Source organism: Trachurus japonicus, chromosome 21 (genome assembly GCF_045865225.1).
Source record: "Trachurus japonicus isolate A0001 chromosome 21, Traja_1.0".
NCBI lineage: Eukaryota > Metazoa > Chordata > Actinopteri > Carangiformes > Carangidae > Trachurus > Trachurus japonicus.
Window position 1 is genome coordinate 8,371,084 of NC_140927.1, and position 15,874 is coordinate 8,386,957.

The 15,874-nt window shown below is 43.3% G+C and overlaps 1 protein-coding gene across 1 annotated transcript; it reads left to right on the plus strand.

Annotated features, from left to right (window-relative positions):
* The first annotated feature begins 1 nt into the window (after position 1).
* Positions 2 to 13,476, plus strand: LOC146964733 (protein mono-ADP-ribosyltransferase PARP4-like). The gene is made up of 4 exons (XM_085764159.1): positions 2 to 169; positions 11,416 to 11,515; positions 11,940 to 12,072; positions 12,605 to 13,476. The coding sequence occupies exons 1-4, from the start codon at positions 158 to 160 to the stop codon at positions 12,825 to 12,827; spliced, it is 468 nt and encodes a 155-aa protein (XP_085620285.1). The 5' UTR covers positions 2 to 157; the 3' UTR covers positions 12,828 to 13,476.
* Positions 13,477 to 15,874: the final 2,398 nt, after the last annotated feature.

Here is a 15,874-nt window from a genome sequence, read left to right on the forward strand (position 1 = left end):
GAGCAAACCTGCTCCTCCAATAGTAGATAGTCCTCCATCCAGCGATGTATTTTGTTCGTTGATAATCGATTATCGACTATCCGGACCAAGACGGGAAAAAACCTCAACGACCGTCGGCAGAGAATCACCGAAGCTCAGATGGACAAAGATCTTCCAGATGCAGCATCAAGTGAGACACTGAATCGTTTTACCGGCTCGTCTTCTGATGCCTCGCTCACACACAGATAATAATAATAATAATAATAATAATAATAATAATAATAATAATAATAATAATAATAATAATAATAATAATAATAATAATTATTATTATTATTATTATTATTATTATTATAATAATAATACATTTTATTTAAAAAGCGCCTTTCACGCCACTCAAGGACACTTTACAGCAGTTAAAATCATCAATAAACAACACCAAAACACAGAATAAACATCAGTAAGAATGAATAAATAAAAGGAACAAATAAATAAAACCGTGCAGAATAAAGGGGAATGTTAGTGCGGGGTGGTGGAGTGGATAAGCAATTTTGAACAGGTGGGTTTTGAGTATTGTTTTGAAAAGAGGGAAAGAGTCGGTGTTACGGATGTGAGATGGTAAAGAGTTCCTTCCAGAGTCGGGGAGCAGAGCGACTGAAAGCTCTGCTCCCCATGGTGCTGAGGTGAGCAGGGGACACAGTGAGGTGGAGAGAGGAGGAGGATCTGAGGGAGCGTGCTGGAGGGGCAACGTGGAGAAGGTCAGACAAGTATGGAGGGGCGAGGTTGTGGATGGCTTTGAAAGTATACAGAAGGATTTTGAACTGGATTCGTAGTGTGACCGGGAGCCAGTTGCAATAATCGAGACGGGAGGTGACGAGACTGTGGACAAGGATGGGAGGCGGTGTTGGGAGTGAGGGAGGGACGGAGTCGATTGATATTACGTAGATGAAAGTAGGCAGCCCGAGTGGTGTTGTTGATGTGAGTGTAATGGCTAATGTTGGCTAGCAGGTATTCCTGGCTTACACGTGTCCAAAACACTGTTGTCCTTAAAAATCCACTTTAAGTCCAGGTGATGTTAGAAAAAAGATTTATTCCACAAGTGTCACTCAAGTATCCATAAACTTGGCTTTCTAAACAAAACAGGACGGGACACGGTAAAAAACCGTGTGTCTCCACTGCTAGCCTGGAGTTCACTACTCAGGTCAATGACCTCACTTCCTAGCGTCCGAGGCTGCTGACTCTTAAAGCTACAGTACCGCCAGCATTAAATTTAAAGGAAATAGCCCATTCTAGACAGAAAAGATTAACAAATAGCAATATTCAATTAAACTCACTCATCAACGACTATTAGATCAATATATAAACTTCAGATCCAAAGTTACAGTACAAAATATAGGTAAATTACATAAGGAGAAATAAGAAATCAGCAAACCCAGTGCTTAATTTGTAAATCATGAGGTGCCGGAACGCAAAGTACATATGACAGCTCAGGGATGACGAGACGGGCAGAGGTCCCGGAACGTATGCGGCGCATGTCGGGGGGGGGGGGGATGATGGCGGACATGCCATGCTGTGGGACACAAGCCTCAATTTCAAATATAGGCTATAGCCTACTCTGTACAGCACAGGCAAATGCCCACATCACCACAGGCAGGAATTTTCTCAACAGGTCAAAACAAACAAAAAAAAGAGCTTATAATAAATCACACAAATCTTTCTATTATTCAAAGATTGGCACGGCAGCCTATTAATAGACAGTATGCTCAGCTCAGTTGTGCAGCAAAACCTGAATTTTCCATAAGAAGCCAGGGATAGTAAGTCTGCTTCAGCTTGAACTGAGCTGCTGTCCAAACAGTTGTGCATCCCATCCCTGACCTGTCGCTGGACGTCCCACACTACTCTCCGCTCACTGCCTCTCCTCTTCTTCTGAACCTCCCTGCTGTCAGCGGGCTGATGCCAGGGTCCCCGCCTGTTGCTCCGGCCACTGTTTCCCATAGTTTCAAATAAATTACGTCCGCCACGAATAGATTTTTCGGCAATATCGTTCCGTTCATTCATCTCGCTCTTTCGCCGTTATTGGCGCGCGCGGCACACACACGCACACACACGCATGCATACACACATGCACACACACGCACGCACACACACACACACACACACACACACACACACACACAGGCAGAGAGGGGTGGAGAGAGAGAGAATGGCGAGTGCAGCAGTGCACAGCGCGGTAGAAGCGAAACTATACCGGTCAGTGCGTCAACTTCAACAGATCTCCAACTCTTTCAAATGACGTTAAATCTATAAACAACATGGAATTATGGGGATTTGTTCTGTAAATTAATAAATACATATTATTTTATTTTAAACATTTTTAAAACGTTTTTTTTAATGAGAGGTGCCGGATCTGCCCAAATAAGTACCGGAACACAGGGAGGCCAAAATTAAGAGGTGCCGGATCTTGTTCCGGCAGGATCCGGCTCAAATTAACCCCTGAGCAAACCCATTCTTCCCTCATACATATCCGGCCCCTAATTGTTCTCTAAACTTAGAAACAATTACAAACAACACAAATCAAATGGGGCAATTAAAGTCTTAAGCACAATAACAATCCAGAGTCGTGTCTTCTTTATTCTGACTTTAGAAGTCTCTGGTACTTGCTGAAGGAGGCCAGTCTTTACCTCTGTCTCATACTGCTTCTAGGAGCAGACAGACCTTCGTGATGGGTCTGACTAGTTCACTGGTCTTAGTCTTTAGACGAACCCGGCGAACGAGTCCATGTTCATCTGGCATTGCCTCAATAACTTTGCCAATGACCCATGAGTTTCTTGGTGCAGTCTCATCCACCAGCAAAACAATGTCCCCTGGGACAAAGTTGCGCGACACCCGTGACCACTTCTGGCGCGTCTGGAGCTCAGGCAGATATTCCCTCACCCAACGTTTCCAAAAAAGGTCCACCATATATTGGGTCTGCCTCCATCTTCGACGTGCATAGAGGTCCTCCGTCTTGAAAAGTCCTGGAGGTAGAGATGGCTTGGTCCTCAGTAGTAGGAGGTGATTCGGGCTGAGTGCCTCTAGGTCGTTGGGGTCACCGGAAGGGGTGGTAATGGGTCGTCCATTAATGATGGCCTCAGCTTCACACAGAAATGTCTGGAGGCTTTCCTCATCCAGATTCTGAGTCCTCAGAGTGGCATTGAGGATTTTCCTGATGGACCTGATCAAACGCTCCCACACTCCTCCATGGTGAGAGGCTGCTGGGGGATTGAACATCCATTTTATGCCTCGTTGAAGCAACGTGTCCTCTATTTTGGAGGTGTTCCACTCTTGAATAGCCTTCTTGAGCTCTCGCTCTGCCCCAACAAAATTGGTCCCGTTGTCAGAACGCAGCTCCACAACTTGACCTCTTCGTGCGATAAACCGGCGAAGAGCGTTAATGAAGGAGTCTGTGTCTAGGGATGCCGCCACTTTTAAGTGGACAGCCCGAACGGCTAAGCAGGTGAAGATAACACCATATCTCTTCACAGTAACTCTTCCTCGCTTCGCTTCAAAAGGACCAAAGTAGTCTACTCCGGTTCTCGTGAAGGGCGGTTCATCAGGTAAGACCCTGTTTCGTGGCAGGTCTGCCATTTGTTGCTGCCCAGTAACACCATGTAGCCGTCGACACACAAGGCACTTGGATAGGACTCTTCTTATTGCTGCACTGACATTCGGGATCCAATATTTTAGACGCAGCTTGGATAGGACATGGTTGCGTCCACTGTGACCTACTTCCTTGTGGACCTCTTGAAGGATGAGCTCTGACACCCGTAGGTCTTTAGCCAAGATAGCAGGATGTTTAGATTCTTCTGGCATGGCTGCACGGTTGAGCCTGCCTCCGACTCTCAGAATACCGTCTTGAAGAACTGGGTTTAGCTTACAGGTGGCTACTCCTTTTGACAGGTTCACCTTTCTTCAAGGAGTTGATTTCCTCTTGGAACCTTTTTCTCTGACAGTGGCGTATGACCTCCAGTTCAGCCTCTTTCAGATCATCGACTGTGAGGGTTACTTTGCTGAGGCTTGCCTTGTAGTTCACCATGAACTTATGCAACTGCCGTATTTGTTCGTCCTTATCCGTGTCAGACAGCGCAATAGCTACTCTTTGCTCCTTTCTCTTCTTAGCCATGCAGAGCAATGTGTTCTTCACCTTAAGAATCCATGCCACTGCTTTCTTAAGGCGCATCCATGAGGAGTAGTACTCAATTAGCGTCTGCATTGCGTCAACCTTTTCTCCTACTGCAAGAGCATTTATGGTGACATTCTTCTTGATCTCTGGATCAGCAGTGCTGAGATCTGTCAGACGATCAGGGTTCTCTGGCCAGTTGTCGGACGACTGGGTGAGAAAGACAGGTCCAGAGATCCAGGCTTGATTCTGCACAAAGGGATTCACTTTCTGTCCTCTTGATGCATAGTCAGCAGGATTCAAGTGTGTGCTGACATGCCTCCATTGAGATCCTGTTGACACCTTCCGAATTTCCGCCACTCTATTGGCTACGAATGTGCGGAACCTTGTCATTTCGTTGTTTATATACTTGAGCACAGCCGTGCTGTCTGTCCAAAATATGGAGTCCGCAAGCTGTAGCTCCAGTTCCTTCCTTATTAGTCCATCCATGCGCACTGCCATAGTTGCCGCTGTCAATTCCAGGCGCGGGATGGTGGTGGGCTTGAGTGGGGCGACCCTAGCCTTTCCCATGACAAACGCGCTATGGACTTGGCCTTTGCTGTTATGCTGGACCAAGTAGGTAACTGTGCCATAGCCCTCTTCACTCGCATCACAAAAATGATGCAGCTGAGCGTATGTAGCCTCTCCAAAATGGGCTGGCTTGAAACATCGATCAACTCCGAATTCAGTGAGCAACTGCAGATCTTTAATCCAATCGAACCACTGCTGTGCAAGATGATCTGGAATCATGTCATCCCAGCTGAGCTTTAGCCTACAGAGCTCTTGCAAGATCTTTTTTGCAGGCAGAACCACCGGAGCTAAGAATCCCAACGGATCATAGACAGAACTCACCAAGGAGAGAATGTTTCTTCTGGTGGGAGGTCTATCTTGGATGACAATCCTGAACTTGAATTGGTCGGACTCGACGCACCATTGTACTCCCAATGCTCTTTCCATGGGGAGTGAATCTTGATCCAGATCGAGATCCTTTACTTCTTTTGCCATTTCCTTCTCGGGTATAGCTGCCAGTACCACCCGACTGTTGCTAACCCACTTTGTTAACCTGAAGCCCCCTTTCTGACAAATGGCTTTCAGATTGCGACAGAGTGACACCGCCTCTTCTTCGGAGCTGACTGACTTAAGGCAGTCATCAACGTAGAAGTTGTGCAACACTGTGCTGATTACTGAAGCATCAAACAGGTCCCTGTTGTCTTCAGCGCATCGTCTGAGGGCGTAGCTCGCACAACTCGGTGATGAAGTAGCACCAAATAGGTGCACGACCATCCTGTATTCCACCAGTGGTTGGTTCAGGTCTCCACCAGGCCACCACAGAAACCGAAGGAGGTCAGCGTCTTCTTGTGGGACCCTTACCTGGTGGAACATGGCTTCCACATCAGCCATAGTAGCCACCGGTTCTTGGCGGAATCTGGTGAGAACTCCAATTAAGGAACTGGTGAGGTCTGGTCCCTGGAGAAGTTCCTCGTTCAACGTGACTCCCTGATAAGAAGCACCACAATCATACACAACACGCAGCTTGTGTTTTTTAGGATGGTACACTCCATGGTGTGGAATGTACCAAACCTTTCCATCGTTGCGGGCCAGCTCTTCATCGGCAACCTTCATTGCAAAGCCTTTGGTGATCATGTCACTCATAAAGGCAATGTAGTCCTCCCGGAATGAATGATTCTTGAGAAGCTTCCTCTTCAAGTTTAAGGCCCGCTGTTCTGCTACAACACGATTGTTAGGCATTTGAAGCTCCTTGTTCTTTAGTGGTAGACCAATATAGTAATGCCCCTCTACCAATCTGGCAGACTGTGAAACACTGTCCATGAATTGGAGGTCTTCTTGGGACATCTCCAGCTGTTCTTGGTTGCTTTCAGGAAAGTCGTATTTGAACTGTTGGTTCCACAGCTCATCCAGTTTAGCCACTGATATTCTGTTGGATGTAATGTATTTTCCATCTCCAGTAGGTTCGCAGTTGTTGTCCCTCAATGGCCCATTCACGGTCCATCCAAGGATAGTTCTCACAGCGTAAGGTCCATTGTCAACACTCCTGATGACCTCTTCTGGTTCCATGGCCTTTGGCACATTGGTCCCAATCAGCAGACCTATTTCTGCATTGATGTGGGGGATTCTCACTTGCTCCAGATGGGGCCACCTGTCCACGTCTTCCTGCTGTGGAATGTTCCTTTTATTAGCTGGAATGGTCTTTTGAGAGAAAACTTCCTGTAGTTCTATGAAGTTGCAACTTTCTAGGCCACACACTTCCAAACCTGTTACAACATAGCTGCGAACAGTCTTTTGTTCTCCCATGGTTGTTAGGAGAATGTCAATCTTCTTTCCACTAATGTTGAGCTTATTCATAAGCTCTTCGGTGCAAAAGGTGGCCGTACTGCCTGGGTCCAAAAAGGCATACGACGTAACCACCTTGTCGCCTTTCTTCGCTTTTACTTGTACCGGAACAATGGCAAGGATACTGTCTGTGTCCCCGGCCCCAGTATCAGAACATGCTTTGTTTGCTTTGTCCACAAACCCACTGATCACAGACTGCTTCTCACCGTCATCTGATGACTCTTCCTTAGGTGTAACTTTGTCTTTGCTCTTTATGTGCAACACAGTGGGATGAAGCAATGAGCAGGCCTCACAGTGTAATTTCTCCTCACAGGACTTGCTCATGTGCCCCTGCTTCAAGCAACTGAAGCACAGTCCTTTCCCACGGAGAAAGTCTATCTTCTCCTTGTGAAGCGATTTCCTCAGCTTCTTACATTGAGCCATGCTGTGTTCACCCTGACAAAAAAGACAGGGCTTGGTGAAAGCGCTGCTAGGGCTAATAGGACTCCTCTTGCTTGGCTTTAACTCTGTGCTTACACCTGTTTGATTACTCATTGGTGTTGCAGATGTAGTAAAGGTCGTCCTGTGACTCTTCCTCTCTGCTGTGAAATTTACTGGAGACTTAACTTGTCCTTTGTTGCTGTCCTTTATGTCTCCAAACAAGGGGTGTAGTGCTACCTTAGCCTGCATGTTAACAAACTTGACAAGATCCTTAAACTTGGGTCTTCTCGCAGTTTGCTCCTGGATATCGAAGGCAACACCCCTCCACCTCTCTCTAAATTTATACGGAAGCTTGTTGACAATGGCGCGCATGTTGGCGACGTTATCCAACTCCTCCATGTAATCCAAGTCTGACATGGCATTGTTACAGCTGGTGAGGAAGAGAGCCAGTGCATTGAGACCTTCGCCATCATCTGCCTTGATTGTGGGCCAGCTTAGAGCCTTGTCTATGTATGCCACAGAGATCCTATATTCGTTTCCGAAATGTTCCTTTAAGAGTTTCTTTGCTTTGTGATAACCCTTATCTGGATCCATATGTAGACAACTCCGTATCAACTCTCTGGGCTGTCCGTTGGTGTATTGCTCCATGAAGTACAACCGATCCTTGCTGCTCTCTGTTTTTCCTTCGACACCATGCTCGAACGCCCTGATGAAGAGTCTATATTCCAACGGATCTCCCCTGAAGACGGGAATGTTTTGTGGTGGTAGAGTAGAAAGTTTTTGTTGCTTGATCAGTAATTCTGTAATGTCCCTTTGACGTTGCCTTGCAGTGGGCAAAGCCGCTGCACCTGCTACACTTTCACTAGAACTGCTGATTAAAGATGAATTGTCATCTTCTTCATCACTTGTAGCTGATGAAATTGACTGTGCAGCGTTGGAGAGTGATGATGGCTTGTGTTTACGTCTTGTATTTCCATGATGCTCAGTAGTCACGTCATGGCCCGTTCCAGACTCTCTATGACGGTCCTTTATCATAGCCGGCTGCTCCCATGGCTTAGACTGTTCATCGTCCTTTTGTAGAGCATCAGCTTCTTCAAACTTCTTTAAAATCTTAAGTTTAGCATCTGAAGCAGCTAAAGCCGTCTGAAGCTCAAGGTCTTCTTTCTCAGCCTTCAACTTTACTTCTTGCCTATCCAAGGCTTCCTTCTTTTTCAGTGTTGCTGCCCTTGCCAAAAGCGCAGCCCTTTCCAGTTCTGCTTTCAAGCGTGCCGACGAGGCAGAAGAACGACCAGAGCTTGCCTTAGACCTTTTGGACTTTTTTGATGATGCTTCTGATATGCTATCACATGGTTTAATATTTTCATTAACTTCTCTTGCTTCCTCCATACGTTCATGGACGTCTGCAATCCAACCATCAACATAATCACCGAAGCTCTTGAATGAATCAGATTTTGGTTTAAACCACTTCTCTTGATCACTGTTAATTTCTTCCTCTGAGGTAACTTGCTGAAACAACCCTTTAACAGAAATGTTCAGCTCACAAAACTCTCTGAAGAGCTTATTGAACTCAACAACCAGCTTGGTCTTAATCACCTCCAAATTGCCATCATCATCCATTAAATGAAGCATCTCATTCTTTTTTGTTGTAAGCTGAGTCAGTGCAGCTTTCCTTGACCGTATTTTCCTCTGTAACGCATCTTCCATAGCTTTGACTGTAGGTTTCACTTGTCGTCTTATCAATGTGGCTGAATCTTTGTCCTCCGCCATGATTCCTAAGACAAGACTAGCCCTTTCCACATGCTAGCTGCTGTTAGCTTAATATAACAAAGTGTTCCAATGACTTCCAAAGCACACACAAAGGATAACCGTCCTCGGATCGTTAGCGCACCGTCCGTGAGTCGTTAGCGGGTCGTCAGCGCTAATTAGCATAATAATGCTCTCAGTCCACACATTAGTCTTTTCCAGCAGCAGCTGCACTTACTTGAGTCCTTACAGAGAGCTTTTCCTTTCCGTTCCAGGATCCACAAACTCCAATGTACTCCTGGTCCACAGGCAAAACCACAAGGAGAAGGTTTTTTACTAATGTAATGGCTAATGTTGGCTAGCAGGTATTCCTGGCTTACACGTGTCCAAAACACTGTTGTCCTTAAAAATCCACTTTAAGTCCAGGTGATGTTAGAAAAAAGATTTATTCCACAAGTGTCACTCAAGTATCCATAAACTTGGCTTTCTAAACAAAACAGGACGGGACACGGTAAAAAACCGTGTGTCTCCACTGCTAGCCTGGAGTTCACTACTCAGGTCAATGACCTCACTTCCTAGCGTCCGAGGCTGCTGACTCTTAAAGCTACAGTACCGCCAGCATTAAATTTAAAGGAAATAGCCCATTCTAGACAGAAAAGATTAACAAATAGCAATATTCAATTAAACTCACTCATCAACGACTATTAGATCAATATATAAACTTCAGATCCAAAGTTACAGTACAAAATATAGGTAAATTACATAAGGAGAAATAAGAAATCAGCAAACCCATTCTTCCCTCATACAGTGAGATTTGAATGATAGAGTGCTGTCAAGGATGACACCCAGACTCTTAACCTGTGGGGAGGGGGAAACTGAGGAGCTGTCGATGAGAAGGGGGAAACGGTCAATTTTGGATAGTGTAGATTTGGTGCCAATTAGAAGGATTTCTGTTTTTTCACTGTTTAATTTCGGGAAGTTTGAAGTGAACCAGGATTTGACATGGAATACATGAAACCTTGACTAAGATTTATCAGATCTGATGATCGGTGTATTTATTGATACGTATAGTTCACTAGTCCACTACACTACTTAACACTAACACCATCTGTCAACAAACTCAGTGAACTACAAGTGATGTATTTTTTCCTGCATTTACTTTGCATCAGTTTTAGCAGAATTATTTACTTAATTTATTTTTTTTAATCACACCTTGTGCCTTTCACATCAACACAGTCTGAAGTCAGACTAACAGCATAGTGGATAAAGTCAGTCATTTTGAATTTAGATTTCTGTAAAAAATGAGATCAGCTGGTTGACACTTGGTCTGTGGATTTGGCACAAAGTGACTCATCAGGGTCAATGATGTAATGCAACCCAATGTCAAGTGGTGTAAACGGCATTTTCTTCTTCTTCTCATAGACAGGAAAATAATCTGGACTCAAATGTGGGATAAATGTAGTTCACATTTGTAATGCAACACTATGTTTCTTGACAAATTTTGCATTATATTGTTATTGCTACAAAATATTGCCCAGTGTTGGCAAAATGTTTCAAAATACAGCAAAAAGATCTATTTTTATTTAATTATCTTAAAGGGACATTTGAGGAGTTTGTATTTGGTTATAATCGGACTTTCATTCTTGATCAATGACAACATTCTTGGCAAATGTTTTCGCTTTCGTCCGTCTTGCGCCGGGCCAAGAATTTCACCGTGCGCGTGGAGGCTCATGGGAAATGTAGTGTGAAAACACTTTCCAAAGCCTTTCCAAAACTCTTCGTTGTCCCTTTAAAGGGATAGTTCGGGTCTTTTGATATGAATCTATATGGCATCCCCATCAGCAGTTACGTGCTGTGACAGTGACTTTCCCCGGACTGTGTCCCGTAAGCGGAGTTCGGCCTGGCTTCGGTGCTGACGAATGTAGTCCGGCTAGTTGGCTGGGGTCACGAAAATAAAGCGTTTTGCTTCTCAAAACAATATGCGTTCAAAAGAGTGATACTTTTGTTTCCATCAGCTGTTTCACTGAGTTTACTGCTCGGATAGTTGACGTAAACATATCTGACTATGACACAAGTGATAAAGCCATCCCTTGTTTTAGCACAGAGCCAAAGGGAGACCATTATGAACCTGATGTGATGCTGAACCTCGTCAGATGGTGTTAAAACGCCTGTCTACAGGCGGCAGCGCGCAGTGATACGGAGGGAGAGAAAATGATATCACTCTTTTGAACGCATATTGTTTTGAGAAGCAAAACGCTTTATTTTTGTGAGGCCGAACTCCGCTCACGGGACGCAGTCCGGGTAAAGTCACTGTCACAGCATGTAACTGCTGATGGGGATGCCATAGAGATTCATATCAAAAGACCCGAACTATCCCTTTAATATTTTCAGAAGAAAGTATGTTATAAGTTCACTGTAGGTGGATAAAATATTTAATATTTATCATTCTTTTCAGGTCATTCAGTCTTTTGTTAAAAAATGGTTCAAATGACATAAAAACAACATGATAGCAGATCAGTTACCTTAAAACACTATTTTAAGATATTTCTTAATGGCTCATTTTGCCAGCCCTTATTTGTCACTGACCCATATATCATGTGAACGTATTCTTTGGGTTCTGCAGTAGATTAGATCCGTACCTGCTTTAATCCATTTTTGTTTCAGTGACATTTTCTCACCACGTTGTATGTGAAATGACACAGTGTGTTATTTGTCTGTTGCAGGACGGCTACTGGGAGTTCACCATTGAACTGGGTGAAGCCATTAATTTCTTCACCGACGCCTTCAACTATTATCTGCAGATCATTGGCATCTACTCTCTAGGTGAGAACGGTCAGAACCGGTTTCAGATAACAGATATCTGCCTCAGATCATTCACACCAATCACTTAAAAGTAATTAAAAGTATTGAAGGTTCTCAAATAAGTTTCCCAAACATGTGAACATGTGTTTAAATAACATCAGGTTGCTCTGTCTCTTTCATTATAACACGGAGGAGTTGAATTCTGATGTGAACTGATACATTTCTTATACTTTTAGAAAAACTGTTCATGTTTTTGGAGCTTTAAGACATTGATGAATGATGTCATGGTTTATTAGCGGGTTCGATTCCCAGTGAGTAATATCTCAGTGTGTCCGGTCCTTATGGGGGGAACTTCTGTGTAAAAAGTGTGAAATAATGAAAACGTCTCCCTCCTGTAACCTGTGTGTGTGTGTGTGTGTGTGTGTGTGTGTGTGTGTGTGTTTAGGTGTGAATGCCCGTGCAAACATCCTGAGGCTGGTGGCGACTCTCCTGGTTCTGCAGCTGATGAGGTTGGAGGAGCTGGAGGAGGGGAAACTGCTCCGCACCCTCTTCTGTCTGGACGATTCCTCTCAGCCCAGGTCTAAAAACAGAAACCACACACACAGACACAGCAATGCTAAAATATTCACCTTTATTTACATTATACTTATAATTAGAGCCACAACAATTAATCGATGAATCGAACAATAATTGAATATTAAATTAATCGCCAACTATTTTGAAAATTGAATAATCGGTTTGAGTAGTTTTTGAAGGAAAAAAGTCAAGATTCTTTGATTTCAGCTTCTTAAATGTGAATATTTCTGGTTTCTTTGTTCCTTTATGACAATAACCTGAGTATGTCTTTGGTTTGTGGACAAAACAAGACATTTGAGGACGTCATCTTGTGGTTTGAGAAAGACTGATTGACAATTTTCACATTTTTGAACACTTTATTGACCAAACAACTAATCGATTAATCGTTGAAATAATAGACAGATTAATCGATCATGAAAATAACTGTTAGCTGCAGCCCTCCTTATAAGTATATATTATATAAACATATTTTAAAGTATCTTACCAACACGTCACCTGGCTCTAAGCGGCTGCGTCTTTTGGTTTTTGTCTCAGGCCTGAGCGGTGGGAGCAGGTGCAGAAGGCGGTGCAGTGGGTGCGCTGGGCTGACAGGGAGTACCCGTGTGTCTGCACCCGGCTGGAGTTCGGTTTCAGCTGGGAGTCGGCCACCCGGCAGCTGCTGGGCTACGAAAGCCTGCCCCCCTTCTCTCCTCTCAGGGGTCTGGACCTGCAGATAGATAGATGGATAGATACTTTATTAATCCCAGTAGGGGACTGAGCTGTCCACAGCAGGAGATGAGATTCTTTTCGACTCATTTATACGTAGATATGCATGTGTCTTCTCTGTGCCTTATCCGGAGCGCTTCGAACTTCGTCTGTCAGTGTGTTTACAAGAATTATTGTATCATGTCATATCTTATCTTACCTTATCTTATCTTAAACAATCAGATATATATCATATCAGCTGCCAAAAGTCTGTTTTCCACTCATTGAGCAAATTGTTCAAGAGAAAATGTTTTAAAATACAACAGTGACCACAGTATACAAAACTGAATATTTCATAATTCAAAACAGCAGCTTGTCAAAATCTCTAAGAACTTTGTTTTTAATGTGACGCCTGGTTTCTATGAGAAACCTTTGAATGTATGTACTGGTACAGTTTTTGCTTTAAAAGTGCTGTACAGATGAGCTTCACTTGCCTCACTGACACTGCTGTGTTTCTCCCTTTTACTGCATGTTAGAAGTAAATACACATAATCACAGTAACATAATATCCTGATGCCTGTACAGTGGATGATCTTGTGGGGACCCAGAAAGGAATTGGCTTATCTGGGAAGAAAAAAAGTAATAGAAATGCCTGAAAAGTGTTGTTTGTTTGTTAATGATCAGCAGAGTGCGACACAGTGTTTTTATGATTGACTGTAAGAATCAGTAGCCTCGTAAACCAGCCGCTCCCGGAAATGCAATTCATTTCATTTCCGAGGGAGAGTCTGGCCTCATCCCCGCTGTAAGCGTTTGGCCTGAAACCCTCAGAAGGCCGAGCCAATCAGCGTCGCCGCTGTGATTGACACAGCACGTTGGCCAATCAGGGACCGACTGGTGCAAAGCCCCGTCACTACACCAACTTGCTGATTGGCTGAATGGGGTTGTCTGTCAACGCTACTACTCCCGCCCAGCTGCCGCCCACCCCAAACGCATACAACGGGGATGAGGCCAGACTCTCCCTCAGAGACGAAATGAATTGCATTTCCGGGAGCAGCTGGTTTACGAGGCTAAAGAATCAGTTCTTCGGACATCAAGCAGTGTAAAATGTGCCTTCATTGAATGTCACGCCTGTTCCTCACTATAGTGATAGTCCAGACTGTGTGTGTGTGTGATGTGCATTTGAGATTGTGAACATAATTAAATCTTTAAATGTTTGCAAAGCACCCTTATATCTCTCTCTTTACCGTCATGTGAAACATCTGTTTCCTGCAGCTGTGTGGACAACGGGACAAATCCAAATGCAAAATTACATTATTAAATCCCTAAATAAATGCAAAATAAATCATTAAAAAAAAGTCAACATTCCTGTTTGTCTACATTTATTTATTCACTCTAGCATATGTACTATATGAAATTAAGAAATAAAAACAGGAAGGTAGAAATAAATAAATAGCTCTATAGTTGAAATGCACAGATAAACAGATTTTTTTTTACCAAAATGAATGTATCAATTTCCCTTTTTATTTTGGTATTATTTTATACTAATTTTTGTCCTTTGTACACAACAGGTTGTATACTGTACACCGAGGTTATAGCATCTCCCCCTGTTTCTAAGCTGAACACTTGACCAGTCTCTGGATGTCACTCAGGTGTCAAACTACAGTAAACAATTTCTTTTTTTTCTCATTAACTCTCTTTATTTTTCCAACACAGACCAAGTTTTAGTATGCTGGAAAATGTAATGTCACTTTAAATTAGCTGTATGTGAAATTAAGCAATATAGATAAGAGAAATGAAAAGGGGTAGGCTTATGACTAATGCCCTGATTTTATTTTATAAATGGGTATGATTATTGTAATTTGAAAATATTCTACGTAATTATTTGCAAAAATATATACAGTATATGATTACTAATACTCCGATACCTACTAATTTCACATCTTTAGAGTGTCTGATCCAACCAGCTTCTCTATGACGATCATGTGAAACAGAAATCTTTCTAAAAGTAGCATTGGTGGTGAAGGGAACAATACTGTACGTAGAGTAGTTCCTGCTGCACAAATATTTCACAGATGAAGCCTGAAAAAAAGACCCAAAACCAACAATGACTCTGACAGGTAAGAACTAACAGACTGAGCTGTGATTAAATGTGTGTTGTTGTTATTATCCATTGCTCTCCCTCTTCAGGTCTGAGCTCTGGGAGGAAGTTTCAGCTGTCGTCTCTCTCTGGACCCGCTGAGTGTTTTCCTGCTGTTCTCACTCATCGAGGCCTCTGTTCCCTGTGAGTCCCCAAAAGACTGAGAGACCTGTTTTACCTTATTATATACTATAGGCTTTTTCTTTCTTTTTTTTTTTTAAATTAATGATTTTTATTGATTCCACATATCAATATTTAAAGCAGAAGTAAGCGATCCGGTCGTTTTAGCTAATGCTGCGTTCCAGGCAGGCTTTTGAAACCGTAAATTACAGCTTCATGTCACAACTTACGATTTTGTAGCGTTCCAGGCAACCCACTCGTGTTTCTCCGACCTGTTTTACCGGTGAAAGTCACTATAACGGCCACTTGTAACTTCCGACCCGTGAACTCGTACCAGATCAAACTGATACAACTTCACAGGACGGAAAAACACGAGTTACGAGTTGCCTTGAACGCACCATAACAGTCCTCGTCCCTACATCACCACATTCACGCGCATCCCTTGGCTGCACACACACAGCCCTGCATGCCGTTCTCTCTCCTCATTGGATAAAAACTGTAGGATACAAGAAAAGTTTTCTCCTCGGCTCAGAGCAGAGCAGAGTGACTGACAGACCCGTGTTTCGGTCCAAACACTCTATGTAAGTGATTGCTGTCGGAAGATATAACTATTTAAGACTTATATTAACACAAATATATCGCTTACTTCTGCTTTAACATTTCACAGTATACAACAACTTCTCCACCAGGGAGCAGAGACATGTATTAACATACACTCTCAGAGAAAGTTACCGTAGTGTAAATTTGAAGAAAAGAAAAAAAGGAACACTTTTTCACTCCTGTCCTTATTTTCACATCTCTCTTACATTGTCCCTTTTCTCCTGTTGGACGGTAAATATAATAAACATATGAACAATGAACAA